We start from the raw sequence: 15192 nt of genomic DNA, 5'->3' as shown, positions 1-15192 counted from the left end.
ATGGGTTCATCCGGCATCATGGGTCCATCCCTGCACATGAAGGTATCTCTAGGAATCTTATTTTTCTCCACTTCTCTTCCCCTTGCACTGATGCCTCTCTAAAAGATGATTATGGGTCTATATCTCTCTACTTCTCTTTTTTCTTCCTTCCTTCCCTTTCCCTTCCCCTCCCCCCCTCTCCCTCACCTAGGAAGGTAAGAATCTCACAATTAAGCTGCTCAATTGTTACATTATTGAACACTCCGGGAGCAATCAATCAATACATTGAATTCATCCGTTGCTTCCCAGCCCTTTAATAATTTCCTTTGGCTTTTTAAAAAGAATTCATTCTGATTTTAGTTCCATGAAATTGGACTTTAAGGCTTGGAGAAGGAGGAGAGGCCAGCTGGGAATTTTTCTTTCTTTCTTTTCTTTCTTTCCTTTCTTCTTCCTTCCTTCTTTCTTTCTTTCTCTGTGTCCCTCTCTTTTTTTCTCCCTTTCCCTCCCTCCTTCCCTCCCTCCCTCCCTTCCTTCCTTCTTTCTTTCTTTCTTTCTTTCTTTCTTTCTTTCTTTCTTTCTTTCTTTCTTTCTTTCTCTGTGACCCTCTCTTTTTTCTCCCTCTCCTTCTCTCCCTTTCTTCTTTCTTTATTTTCTCACTCTGTCCCTTGCTTTCCCTCCCTCCCTTTCCCCTCTTTTCCTGCTTTCCTTCCTCCTTTCTCTCTTACCTTCTTTCCTGGTTTAATCATTCTTCCCTCCCTCCCCCACCCTGAGACTTTCCCACTCCCCAGTGAAAAGCAGAGTTTGGCACCGCTAAAGAGGGAACCCTTGTTTGATTTGGCAACCCTTTGCCTCTCTGCATGGCTAACCTGCCCTAACCATTTGGCCTTGCAGTCCAATGTCTCGTACCGAAGGCCACCCAGGACCTGGTCAGCCCTCCAAAGGGTACTCTCGCGAGTCCGCCTGCAATGGAAGATGCTGGGCTTCTTCGAAATCAACGAACAGCATGAATATTATAAATTCACCTGCATGCTCAAGGATGGGCTGAAGGCCTCCATCCAGAAAACCATCGACGAACCGGTCAGCATGGTAAGTTCCAGAAGGACCACAGGGTTGATTAGAAATCTTGTCCTAGAAACTTAAAGAACGATTGCAGGATTTGGGTATGGCTAGTCTGGGATGCGGCGGCTCAGGGGCTAAGACGCTGAGCTTGTCGATCGGAAAGGTCGGCAGTTCGGCGGTTCGAATCCCTAGCGCCGTGTAACGGAGCGAGCTCCCGTGACTTGTCCCGGCTTCTGCCAACTCAGCCGTTCTGAAAGCATGTAAAAATGCAAGTAGAAATAAGGATTGTTACAAATGAAAGAATATTAATGGTCATTTGAACCCCCAAGGCTCAATGACAGCGAAATATTCAGTTACGTTTAATGCAAAACCTGTGATGTTATTCATAATCTTAAGAATCGATGCGCAAAACGTGGCACGACAAAACCGCGCTACGCAAAATAGCGGAGATTAAATCGCGTCACTAAAGTCGCGACGTCATCATCGCGCGTCATCACCGCGGGGACAACAGCGCGGTGACAGAAGGGCGTTCTACATGCTTCGTTCTTTGCCTCCAAAGGTAGCCCTCCTCCTCCAGCTGACAGCGGCAGCGGGCACGGGGCAAAGCGGGCTGCCCAGCAGCAGCAGCAGCCCGCGGGAAGGGTCCAGCTCAGCCGCGGGGGGCAGCAGGAAGCCCGCGGGGGGCCCGAGCAGGGCCGCCGACGCTGGCGGTGGAGGAGGATGCAGCAGCGGCAGCGGCTGAGGCTCTCCCGGGGCCGGCGAAGCGGGCTTGCCCGGCAGAGGCAGGCCGCCCTCTTCTTCCTCAACAACATCTCCTTGGATGGGCGGCCGCCGCCACCGGGCAAGCCCGCTTCGCCGGCCCCGGGAGAGCCGCCGCCGCCGCCCGCCCTGCCTCTTCCTCCGGGGGAGGCGCCGGCGGCGGAGGCCGCCCGTCCAAGGAGATGTTGTTGAGGAAGAAGAGGGCGGCCTGCCTCCGCCGGGCAAGCCCGTTTCGCCGGCCCGGGAGAGCCTCAGCCGCCGCCGCTGCCGCGTCCTCCTCCGCTTCCTGATGCCCCCCGCGGCTGTGCTGGACCCTTCCCGCGGGCTGCTGCTGCTGGGCAGCCCGCTTTGCCCCGTGCCCGCTGCCGCTGTCAGCTGGAGGAGGAGGGCTACCTTTGGAGGCAAAGAACGAAGCATGTAGAACGCCCTTCTGTCACCGCGCTGTTGTCGCGGCGGTAGGGTCGTTTTTTTATTAGCGCTTCGGACGCCGCGGATTTGCCTCCGCACTTATGTCGGCGCGGATAAGGGCATCGCGGTTTTGTGGTGGAACCGCGCAAAAACCTGTAACCAAACGACATGCTTGATGAAATGGAGGAAAGTTGTTCTTTTTTTCTTGCTTTTGTTTCTTATGTGTTGCTTTTTTTTAAAGAAAAAGAATAAAAATATATATTTTTTTAAAAAATGCAAATAGAAAAATAGGAGCCTTTGGTGGGAAGGGAACAGCGTTCCGGGCACCTTCAGCATTGAGTCATGCCGGCCACATGACCCCGGAGACGTCTTCGTACAGTGCTGGCTCTTTGGCTTAGAAACGGAGATGAGCACCGCCCCCTAGAGTCGGGAACGACTAGCACATAGCTGGCAGTCACTTTCACGACGAACCATTATGTTACATTTTACTGGTAAAATGTTGTGAGAGTGACTGCCTGCAAAGACTCCTGGACTGGGGCTGATATATAAAGAACAGTTGCAGGATATGGCTAATCTAGAGCAGTGTTTCTCAACCTTGGCCACTTGAAGATGTCCGGACTTCAACTCCCAGAATTCCCCAGCCAGCATTCGCTGGCTGGGGAATTCTGGGAGTTGAAGTCCGGACATCTTCAAGTGGCCAAGGTTGAGAAACACTGATCTAGAGAAAAGAAGGACAAAGGGGAACATGATAACAGGTTTCTAGTTTTTGAGGAACTGCCACAAATATCCTCCAAAGCACCTGAAGGCAGCACAAAAAGCAACAGATGGAAACTCATCAAGGAGAGAAGCAATTTGGATCTAAAGAGGGAGAACAATTAACCAGTAGTACAGCTTGCCTTCAGAAGTTGAGGTTGCTCAATCACTGGATGTTTTCAAGAAGAGAAAGTCTGGAACGATCTAGGGTCTCCTGCTTGAACAGGGGGCTGGACTAGAAGACCTCCAAAGCCCCTTCCAGCACTAGTATGTATGTATGTATGTATGTATGTATGTATGTATGTATGTATATATGTATGTGGGTTCCACCACAAAACTGCGCTCGACTAAACCGCGCCCGACTAAACCGCGTCGCTGACATCATCAACAGGGCGACAACAGCGCAGAGACAGAAGCACGCTGTAAACCCTAAACCTAAAATTAACACCTAAACCTAAACCCCCTAAACCTAATCCTAAACCTAACCCTAAACCTAACCCTTAACCTAACCCTAAACCTAAACCTAACCCTTAACCTAACCCTAAACCTAACCCTAAACCTAACCCTAACCCTTAACCTAACCCTAAAGCTAACCCTAAACCTAACCCTAAACCTAACCCTTACCTTAAGTTGAATCGGCTTGCTTTCAAAGCGCTATTTAAAGCGCCCTTCTTTCTCCGCGCTGGCTGTTGTCGCCCTGTTGATGACGCCAGCGATGCGGTTTAATCGGGCGCGGCTTAGTCGAGCGTGGTTTTGACGAGTCACGATGTATGTGTATCAGTGGTGGGTTCCTTTCCCTGTCGCTACCGGTTCGGTGCTCACGGGGCCGTGCGTTCTTTCGTGCACACGCGCATGTGCAATCCACCGCCCCTGCGACAACCAGCTGCTTGTCAGAGCTCGCACAGGCACCGCACGCTATGCATGCCTGCGCAATACTATATTTTGTGGTGCATTTGTGCTGATAATGGTGCTTTGACATAACAATCATTTCCTTGGCTCAGATGATAAGGGAGGAGAGCCTGTGGCTTAGAGGCTAATACAACTGCCTAATATGTAAAAACAGCTCAGGTTCGAATCCCAGGAAGGGTATGGCTAGCTAAATAGCTTGAAATAGATCTATACTAGTCTCCCTTCATTTATTTATCAGCACAAATGCAACACAAAAATGGTTTCCTGCCTGGAAGGCTCCTAGGGTGGAGCTGAAAGGCAAAAGGGAAGCAGTATGCTCCCTCCCATATTCGGGCATAACACTTAATAACACTATATGTATAATATTTTCCTGGGCGCCATAGCAGGGGATCTCTGAGGATGGTAGGTTTCCATGATTGTTGAGAAGACCAGGTGGGAATGGAAGGTCTACCAACTCCCATCATTTCTTCTCTCTTCTCTAGGATTCGCAGAAGCCATCTGATTTTACCAGGGTGCTTAAGCAATATCATCAGGTAAAAACAGCTGGATTGATAGTCGTAGCAGAACCAAGCAAAGCGATGAGCAAGTTACCTTTGAAACTCCCCCATCCCCGAGCATCTCGATCTAGACTTGGTGTCAGAACTTGCCACCTCCCTGCCAGTCTGCCACGAACCCTAAGCGGGAGGCTGGAAGGGAGGTCGAGAGCTTTTGGGAAAGTGAAATTGTGCTGTGAGAATAGTTTCTCACGCGAGAACCGAGGACGTCTTCAAGGCCGTTTTCCCTGGGAGAAGAATGCCAACAGGTAGAGTGATGGTTCCCAAAACATCTCTTTTTAAAATGGATTGGTCAATGAGAGAGACCAGCAATGGGTATGGGCAGTGGTGAAATTCAATTTTTTTCCTTATCGGTTGTGTGGGCGTGGCTTGGTGTTCATGTGGGTGTGGCTGCAGAACTGACTGACACACAAGGCAAAAGCAGCTGGACTTCACACAAGGTGTCTCCTGCAACAAGTAGGAACCTCACAGACAATTAGGCACAGTTGATTGTCTCACAGCTGATCATGGGAACTTTTTAAAAAAACCTTTTTTAGCTCAGACAAATACGTAGTAAAAAAAAATGCTACAAAATAGTTCCAACAGTCACAGGGCACAGCTGATGGTTGCACAGCTGATCGTGGGAACTTTTTTCTACTTTTTTTAGTTCAGACGAATACGTAGTAAAAAAAAGGCAATAAAATAGTTCCAACAGTCGCAGGGTACAGCTGATGGTTGCACAGCTGATCGTGGGAACTTTTTTCCTACTTTTTTTTTAGTTCAAACACGTAGTAAAAAAAAAATGCTACAAAATAGTTCCGACAGTTGCAGGGCACAGCTGATTGTTGCACAGCTGATCGTGGGAACTTTTTAAAAAAACTTTTTTTAGCTCAGACAAATACATAGTAAAAAAAAAAGCTACAAAATAGTTCCAACAGTCACTGGGCACAGCTGATTGTTGCACAGCTGATCGTGGGAACTTTTTTCCTACTTTTTTTTTTGTTCAAACATGTAGCAAAAAAAAATGCTACAAAATGGTTCCGACAGTTGCAGGGCACAGCTGATTGTTGCACAGCTGATCGTGGGAACTTTTTAAAAAAACTTTTTTTAGCTCAGACAAATACATAGTAAAAAAAAAAGCTACAAAATAGTTCCGACAGTTGCAGGGCACAGCTGATTGTTGCACAGCTGATGGTGGGACCTTTTTTCTACATTTTTTTTTTTAGTTCGGACGAATACGTAGTAAAAAAAATGCTACAAAATAGTTCCGACAGTCGCAGGGCACAGCTGATCATGGGAACTTTAAAAAAAATTTTTTTAAAGCATTTAAAACAGGCCGAACTGGTAGCATTTCACCCCTGAGCATGGGACTAAGGGAGGAAAGCTATCTGGGAAAATTGGCACGCCACTCCTTAGCTCTGTTTTTTTCCCCACTGCTGTCATTCACTTGACCTCTAGTAAACTATACCTTTATCAATTGGTTCTTCAACCCAGGGAGGCAAAGTGAAGACCAGGTCTTCTCCGTTGACCTTTTCCCACACTTCTCTGTCTGCCTCTTGAGGTGATTCCCCAGCTCCGTTCTTCTGCAGGGTTACGAGATACGGACATATGCAGCTCCCGTCTTTGCCCGTTTCCGGCAGTATCTGGGCATGGTGGACACGGATTTCCAAAAGTCCTTGACGTCTGAGAGTTCTTACTTGCAGTTCATCAGTAACTCTAAAAGCAGAGCTGACTTCTTCCTCACGTAAGTCATCGGAAGGGGGAAATCCAAGGGGACAAATTCTTTTAGAAAGTCTCGTACCGGACAGGACTGACAACCAAACCAATTTACATTAATTTTGTTATCTCTATCGACTATCTATCCCTCCATCCATCCTTCCACCTACTCAACCTATAGTCTGTCTAGTTGTCGGTTGATCTGCATCCATCCATCCCTCCAGTTTGTCTGTCTTGTCTATCATCTATGATCTACTTATCTATTAGTTTCCGTCTGTCCGTCTGTCTTTCTGTCTATCCATCCATCCAGTTTATCTGTCATCTATGATCCACCTATTTATTAGCTAGCTAGCTATCAATCTACCTATCTCCATCCATCCATCCACCTACTCAAATCTACCATCCATCCAGTTTGTCTGTCTGCTATCTATCTGTCAATCTATGATCTACCTATCTATTAGCTATCCATCATCTATCTATCAGTCTATCCATCCATCCACACACCCACCTAGTCTCTGTCTTCTATCTATCTATCTATCTATCTATCTATCTATCTATCTATCTATCTATCTATCATCTCTATCATCTATCTATCATCTATCTATCATCTATCTATCATCTATCATCTATCATCTATCATCTATCATCTATCATCTATCTATCATCTATCTATCATCTATCTATCATCTATCATCTATCTATCTATCATCTATCTATCTATGTATCTATGTATCTATCTATCTATCTATCTATCTATCTATCTATCTATCTATCTGTCTATCATCTATCTATCATCTATCTGTCTATCTATCTATCTATCTATCTATCTATCTATCTATCTATCTAATATCTATCTAATATATGTCAGCTGTATATATATATGTGAGTGTGTGTGTGTGTGTGTATGTGTATGTGTGTATATGTTTATATATCAATATATAGGAACAGCCTACCACCCTCCCTCCCCCCCATCTATCTTGCTGTTTCTTCTCCCCTGGGCAGGTATGACAAGCGTTATTTCCTGAAGACGCAACGGAAATGCGAGATCCGCTTCCTCCTCACTAACCTGTCGAAGTACCTCGACCACATGGAGAGATACCCACACTCCATCCTTGTGAAATTCCTGGGTGAGGCTGGGCCGTCCGCTGGCTAACTTAGCGGGTAGCGGAAAAGGAACAAAAAGTGGTTTAAGAGGATGAGCTACATCTTCCCCTTCCAAGTGTCTCCTCTCTGGCTCTTCCCCACAGGTGTTTACAGCATCATTGCCCCCCAAGAGAAGAAGGTAGGCAGTCTTCAAACGGCAGCCAAAATGGGCAGCCTACGATCAGATTCCTCTTCATAGGAATCAGCTGTGACCAGCCCACTTCCAAAATCTCATCCCTCTCATTTCCATCTCGTTTCTTCCATGTGAGAGAGACAGAGAGAAAGAGAGAGGGGGGGACAGAAAGAGAGGGAAGGAAAAGAGAGAGAAACAGAGACAGAAAGAGAGGGACAGAGAGAGAGAGACAGAGAGAAAGAGGGACGGGACAGAAAGAGAGGGGAAGAGTAAGAGAGAGAAACAGAGACAGTAAAAGAAAGAGAGAGAGATAGAAAGAGAGACGGGAAGAGAAAGAGAGAAACAGACAGAAAGAGAGAGACACAGAGAGACATACACAGAGAGAGGGGGTTAGAGAGGGAGGGAGAGAAGGGGAGAGAGAAAGAGGAAGAGTGGGGAGAGACAAAGGGAGAGGGAGAGAAAGAGAGACGGGACAGAAATAGAGGGAAGAGAGAGAGAGAAAGGAAAAGAAGGGGAGAGGGAGAGACAGAGAGAGAGGAAGGGAGAGAGGAAGAGAGATGGGACAGAAAGAGAGGGAAGAGAAACAGAAAGAGAGACAGAAAATGAGGAACAGAGAGAAAAATGGAGACACACACACACACACACACACACACACAGAGGGAGATGAGGGAGGGAGGAACAGAGGGAGAAAGTGAGGGAGAGAAGGGGAGAAAGAGGAAGAGAGGGGAGAGGGCGAGAGAGGGAGAGGAAGGGAGAAAAAGAGAGAGAAGGAGAGAGGAAGAGGGAGGAAGAGAGAGAGAGAGATCTCGACACTTTCATTTTCATCTCCTTGTTTCTTCCGAGAGAGAGACAGAGACAGAGACAGAGAGACAAAGAGAGTGAGGGAGAGATTTTCACTCCAGGGCTGGTCTTCCTCTGGGGGAGACTCCCACCTCCCCCTTATTTTTTTGATGGCTCTTGAGAGCCAACATTGGCTTTTGACCCTTCAACTCTTCCCTCAGGTTCAACCTGATCATCTGCTCACTCTTTCTGTTTCTTCCCCTAGAGATACTTCATCATCATGCAAAGTGTCTTCTATCCACATGAGAAGATTACCGAACGGTGAGTTATCCGCACTGGCTCTGCGAAATGGAAGGTGGCCAAGCTTGGCTGAAGATGAGGGCCATGGGTCCATCCTTAGACACTTCCCCACACTTCTCTCTGAAGACTCAAGCATTAAAATCAGTGCCACAAACATATTCCTTTAGGACTGGATTACAAGCAGAGGTCTTCTTAGATCTCTTTGGGATGGGATATCTCCTTATGGGTGGACTTCATCTCCCCCTGAGTTCATAGTCACCACTAAGAATTCTGGGACCCTAACCTGTCCTGACCCCCCTTGTCCCACACCAATGCACTCTCAACCAAAGATAAGTTACGGCATTTAATTAACAGACAGACAGGTCCTTGGCAGCAATCCAGCACAGATAAGCCCTGGCAGCAATCCAGCCTGCCAAGCTCACCATATTGTTGTCCAACATTAGTTCCTGCGTTGACTTCTGCAAGAGGGGCATGTGCACAAGCAGTCCTTTTATAGTCTGGAGAGGAACCTAATGACGACCAGCTGAGTGCAATTACCTCCTGTAACTGCGCTACTGTTCCTTACGCCTATTAGCTCTTCGGTGCCGGGCATCCAGGAACAACTCACTGCTGACGTCCGGCTCACTCTCCCTTGTCTCCTCCCCACTGGTCCAAGGCTCAGGTGCCTCCTGGTGGCTAACCAGCCTCTCTGCACCCTGTTTGGAGTCGGAACCCTGTCCAGGGTCCTCCTCATTCTCCAGAGCCGACTCATAGGGCCCTTCGCTGTCAGAGTCTGGTGGCAGCTCCAACGGCTCCTGCTGGGCCACAACACTAACCCATCTAGATGTTGTTCAGGCTGGGGAACACTCTAACCCTACCCTTACCACACACTGAATCAACATGGATTGAGGTTCTGGATTTGATGTGTTCCTCCAGGTATGACATCAAAGGGTGTCAAGTCGGACGCTGCACCGAGCCACCTGTAGACAGCAGTGAAGTCATTGTGGTTTTCAAGGACTGCGACTTTGGAGAGAAGGTGATCTCCCTTAGTAAGTTTCTGCCCGCCACAGTACATGGGATCTGCAATCTTGGATCAGTTGGGAGGTCATACTAAAACTCTACAACTGAACCCATGCAGGATATTTCATACTGGCTAAGAATGCCTGAGGCCATAATTCCCAGTTTTGAATACGGGGCCAAGACGAACCCTAATTGTGATTTTCCCCCCCCTTTTACTTGATGATGAGGATGATGAGGATGTTACCCATGAAGTTGTGTCTGATTCTTGGTGATTCTATGGGCCAGGTCTCTCCAGATCTTCTGATCATGTCCTGCTTCTTCGAGTTGTCCTATGCGCTGGCTGGTGCCAACTTAGATGGCATCCAACTACTTTGACTTTTGTTTAATTCCAGATAAATAAACTATTACATAGAGTAGCACAAGGACTTTCCAGTTGTTGTTGTTGTTGTTGTTGTTGTTGTTTCTTCTTCTTCTTCTTCTTCTTCTTCTTCTTCTTCTTCTTCTTCTTCTTCTTCTCCTCCTCCTCCTCCTCCTCCTCCTCCTCCTCCTCCTCTGTCTCCTTCTCCTCCTCCTCCTCCTCCTCCTCCTCCTCCTCCTCATTATTATTATTTGGTTAATCTTTGGTAAGATTCACAGCCTTTAGAGCTGGTTATAACTCAACAGCTCGAGTCCTAACCAAAGACCTAGGAACTGTTAAGGTAACACCAAACGATATAAGCTGTTCCAAGTAAGGTGGTTTGTAGTTGTTGTTGTTGTTATTGTTATTCGGTGGCCTGTAGCACGCTCAGAATTGGAAACCTTTCAAACTAGAAAGGAGCTATGGAGCATGGAAGCTTGGCACTCAGATTCGCTAGAACTCAGAACGTTTCCAATAAAAACAGAACAATTTTAGGATATTCCTGGTAAGATCGGAGCAATCTGATTGGAATATGTCGGACTGAAAAAAAGCTTTGTATAGAGTACCCCTGTTTTAAAAAGGACTGGGGGTGGCAACGCTTGGACGGGTACAAGAGCACCTGAGTTCTCAGAAGGGAGGGAGAGCTGATCTGATTCTAGAACCATTGGGAGATATCCCTGCTTTCTGGGTCCTCTTACTCCAGAGGGCATCAAGCTTCTCCCCTTCTCTCCTCCACCCAGATCAAGACCAGACATGGTTGCTGCAGCAAGTGAAGTTGGACACCCAGTTCCTCAAAACTTTGCATGTGATTGATTACAGTTTGCTGGTGGGCCTGCAACCTATCCATGGTGATGACCAAATCCTGGACAACACGCTGGGAAGTATATTAGCCAAGACAAGAATGTGAGATTTTTGCCAGGATGGGTGGGTGGGTGGGTGGGTGGGTAGATAGAGGAGTCCAATGCATAACACTCTGAATTTTGGTTTATAAATCATAATCAAAACCAAGGTAATCCGATTAGCCTCAACATCATCAGAGGATTGCAAGATCAGATGGCATGAACATAAGTTGGTTGGTTGGTTGGTTGGTTGGTTGGTTGGTTGGTTGGTTGGTTGGTTGATTGGATGGATAGATGGTTGGTTGGTTGGATGGATGGATGGATGGTTGGTAGGTTCAATGGATGGATGGATGGATGGATGATGGATGGTTGGTTGGATGGATGGATGGATGGTTGGTTCAATAGATGGATGAATGGATGATGGATGGATGGTTGGTTGGTTGGTTGGATGGATGGATGGATGGTTGGTAGGTTCAATGGATGGATGGATGGATGGATGGATGGATGATGGATGGTTGGTTGGATGGATGGATGGATGATGGATGGATGGTTGGTTCAATAGATGGATGAATGGATGATGGATGGATGGATGGTTGGTTGGTTGGATGGATGGATGGATGATGAATGGATGGATGGTTGGTTCAATGGATGGATGGATGGATGATGGATGGATAGATGGTTGGTTGGATGGTTGGTTGATGGTTGGATGGTTGGATGAATGGATGGATAGTTGGTTTTTGGTTGTTTGATGGATGGATGGTTGGATGGTTGAATGGCTGGAGAGAGGGACAGAGAGAAGGAGGGATGGTTTGTTGGCTGGCTGGCTGGCTGTCTAGCTGCTAGTTGGTTGGTTGGTTGGTTGGTTGGTTGGTTGGTTGGTTGGTTGGTTGGTTCGTTCGTTCGTTCGTTCGTTCATTCATTCATTCATTCATTCATTCATTCTCTATCCTCCAACAACTCAGAATTACTTCATACTTTAACACAGTGTTTCTTGATATCTGTATGGACTTCAACACCCAGAATTCCCCATCCAACATGCTTGAAGATGGGTAGATATCAACTCCTAGAATTCCCCAGTGAATCACTGCGGTTGTTAAGTGAATCCGGCTTCCCCATTGACTTTGCTTGCAGGAGGTCACAAAAGGGGATAGCATGACCCCCTGGGAAACTGCAACTGTCATAAATATGAATCCATTCCCCAAGGATCCAAATTTTGATCTCGTGATCGTGAGGAGGCTACAAATGTCGCCATTGTGGAAAACAGCCATAAGTCGCTTTTTCCAGGGCCGGCATATCTTCGAACGGCTTCTAAACAAGTGGCCCTCAGCAAAGACACCTGGAACGCAGGTGCGTCTAACCTCCGTTTTCTTTTCCGGCCACTAGGTCAGTCAGCTGTGACTATCCTCGCCGCAACCTCGGCAGGGTTTCCTCCAACATCTCTTCCACCAGCTCCTCCAGCTATGAGCAGATCCTCCGGCTCTATCCAGATTATTTGTACCCCTACTTGAGACTCGACCGGGCTCCCGAGCAGCTCATCAAGAGCGAGGGCTTCATGCATAACGTCGTGACGCCATTCCTGATGCAGAACAGCTACGAGGACGTAAGCTGCATCATCGGCAGCGCGCTCTGCTCCTGCAGCGTCTCCGATTTATCCAGCGAGGCCTTCACCACGCAGCATCGGCGGGTCCTGCCTGCCTCTAAAAACCCCCTGCACACCATCGATGGGCCGGATTACCGCTATCACATAGGCATCATTGACTTCTTCACGGTCTACACCTTCCGCAAGAAATTGGAAAACTTGTGGAAGAGGATCCGTTACAGGGGCCAACAATTCTCCACGGTGGAACCTGCTTACTATGCCCAGAGATTGTGCCAGTGGGTGGAAAGCCACACTATATGAACTGGAGAGGAGGTGGAAAGGGGCCAGGTGCAGCTTGAAAGTAGGGCGGTATTCCCCGTCTCTTCTCGTAAGTTCTCCCGGTTCCCTGCAGATCAGTATTCCAGTTTCGACACAAGTCACCTCTTCTGGTGACCTCTTGGCTACCCAGGAGATGGAGCTGAGTGAAATTTCCCTAGAAATAGGCCGCTTGGCGGAAAGGAACAGGGGGGGGAGGCAGTTTTCCATGGAGCATGGAAGTTCTAGAGGGCACCTAGGTGGTGGCTTTGCGGAAAATAGGTGGACACCTCAACCCTACGGACGTTGCAATCAGTGGCACTGAATTCCTCAACAGCGCAAGGGGGCATCATCCAGCCTTCTCCCAAGCAAGCCGCATCCTCCTGCGAACCATCACTTTCCAGAGCTGTAGACCAAGAACAATTTGGTGCTCTGTAGGCCAACCCAAACCAGGCGGGTGCGGGGTGAATCAAGAGCTCCTTCCTTGAATGATTAAGGTCCCAAATCCACGAGGGGCAAAGAAGGGAGGAGAATTTGGATTGAGAAGAATAAAGAGCTTCCAGAGAAAAGACTGGACTTGTTCTTTTGAAAACCCACCTTGGACGTTCTCCAAGGATGGCTTCCAAGTCTTCTTCCCTAGTGACCTCCCTGCCCAGGGGGTATCCATCTGTCTCAGAAGGGGCCTGCGGGGTGGTCTGGATGCTGAATGATGGGTGGGCCTCTTTGCCAAGCTAACTTTGTAGGAGCTCTCTTCCGGCCGAGGCTTCCCAAGAGCAGGAAGCAAACTCCTTGTCCCAACAAAAACCCCTTTTATTGATTGACTGTGAATTCTGCTCCTTCACCTCCAGCAAAGTCTTTCAAGGGAGGATTTACAGTCACAGACCTTATCTGGCTTGGAGAGCTGCCAGGCCGATATTCTGCAGAACTTGGCAAGGAGAGTCACAAGCCAATAAAGTGAACTAATTGCCTCCTGCAAACTCCACTCCCCTTTCACTCCTCTTTCATTTCCTCTGGGAGGGGCCATTCACCGCCCACCTGTGGCCTTCCTCCCAAGTCGACCCCTGTTCTTTAGCTCTTCCCTTCTCCTGGCAGCTCTGTGCATGCACACACTGGGAACAGGCTCCAGCTGTTCTTCTGCCTCACTGATGTCTGACTCTGAAGGCAGCTGAAAACTGGCAAACGGCCCTGGCCCCCTCTCTGCCTCCAACACAGAGCCCTCATCCGAGCTTTCCCCAGACTTCAGGACTGGCCCAGGTTCCTCCCCAACCTCCTCACTGTCTGAATCTGCTGCCAGGTCCGCTGGTGTCTGGTGGGCCACAAGCAGCTCTTTGGCCATTCCCCTAGTTTCGTACCATGCCTTCGTCTCCTCCAAATGTTACTCTTTGCTTTTGCTTGCCCCCCCCCAAAAGGTGAGGAGCAGTTTTTTCACCTTTCCACTCCTTTGCTCAGCTTCCTAACTACTCCCTGACTTGGACAGCCCAAGTGGACAGACAGCATCACCCTTGGGCACCTTCTCTACCTTGGCACTGTGGTCACCAACTGGTGGTCCTCAGAAAAATTATTTGCCTTTTTTATATTGCACTCAATCGGGGGTCCTCAAACTACGCCCCCTGGGAGGGATACGTGCAATGAACGCTTGTGTTGCTGCAGAGAGTTTCCCCCTTCGGGGTCTTTTTGTGGGGGGGCAGAAATTCCGACTTGGGGTCTGCTTCAGCCTCCTGGTGGGGGGCTGGAGGGAAGCGCCGCTGGTGGGGAAGAGCCGGAGGGCCTCGTTCCAGTGGGACGGCATCATGGCCTGGAACTGGCCGACCATCTCAGCCCACTGAGCCTCCAGGCACAGGTACCTGGCCTTGAACTCCCGCAGGTCTTTCTTCTGCTTGGAAAGCCCATGCTCCTAGTCCTCAGTGAGGTGCTTCTGCTGAGCCTCCTTCTCGGTCATATCCAATTTGAGCTGTTTTGCCAACTCTTTCTCCTCCTGGTGGCTGCTCAGCTCCAGCAACGGCTTCCTGTTGGGGCCCTAAGGAGCCCGGGTGGGCAGGCGAGGAGGGGCTGGGAGGGGTAAGTAAGGGCTGTCGAGGCACCCCTCAATTTGAGCGACACCGAATTGGCCACACCCACCGAGTCACATGACCACTTAGCCACACCCACCCTGCCAGTCATTAGGCAGATCCTATTAGTGGTCTGCGGGATTTAAAATTATGAATTTAGTGGTCCCTGAGGTCCAAAAGGTTGGGGACCCCTGCCTTAGCAGACGCCCGAGGAGCCACCATCTGCCCCATATATTTGGATGACGGCCCCCTTGAAGCTTCGAGCAGGGCCTGCCAGGAAATGGAGGTTGGTCCTTCCTTGGATTCCGAATGTTAAACCTGGTCCTAGAACACCTTCAACATCAAGAGATATTGGCTTGGTTCAGAACCAAGGTAAGAAGAAGTGAGCCTAGTGACACAAAGTGGGAAGGCTTCTCTTCCAGGTCTCCCATGATGGCAGTGATCACCTGCATATCCTACCTGTGCTGTGCCATTCTGCTTGTCTGCTTAGCTGGCCTACAAAAAGGAAGCAGGAAAACGACCGAGGAGCTGATCCTTCTGCAA

At 48.6% G+C, this 15192-nt stretch overlaps 1 protein-coding gene across 1 annotated transcript; it reads left to right on the top strand.

Annotated features, from left to right (window-relative positions):
* PIP5KL1 (phosphatidylinositol-4-phosphate 5-kinase like 1) lies at window positions 1–13085 on the top strand. Its single transcript, XM_087707609.1, has 10 exons — window positions 1–42; window positions 871–1065; window positions 4350–4400; window positions 5990–6144; window positions 7119–7243; window positions 7364–7398; window positions 8438–8493; window positions 9388–9500; window positions 10609–10771; window positions 12091–13085. The coding sequence occupies exons 1-10, from the start codon at window positions 1–3 to the stop codon at window positions 12605–12607; spliced, it is 1452 nt and encodes a 483-aa protein (XP_087563735.1). The 3' UTR covers window positions 12608–13085.
* The last annotated feature ends 2107 nt before the right edge of the window (window positions 13086–15192 follow it).

Source organism: Thamnophis sirtalis, unplaced genomic scaffold, assembly GCF_051295495.1.
Source record: "Thamnophis sirtalis isolate CommonGarterSnake01/CBP01778 unplaced genomic scaffold, rThaSir2_p1.2 scaffold_2, whole genome shotgun sequence".
Lineage (NCBI taxonomy): Eukaryota > Metazoa > Chordata > Lepidosauria > Squamata > Natricidae > Thamnophis > Thamnophis sirtalis.
This window is presented reverse-complemented; position numbering and strand designations above follow the sequence as displayed.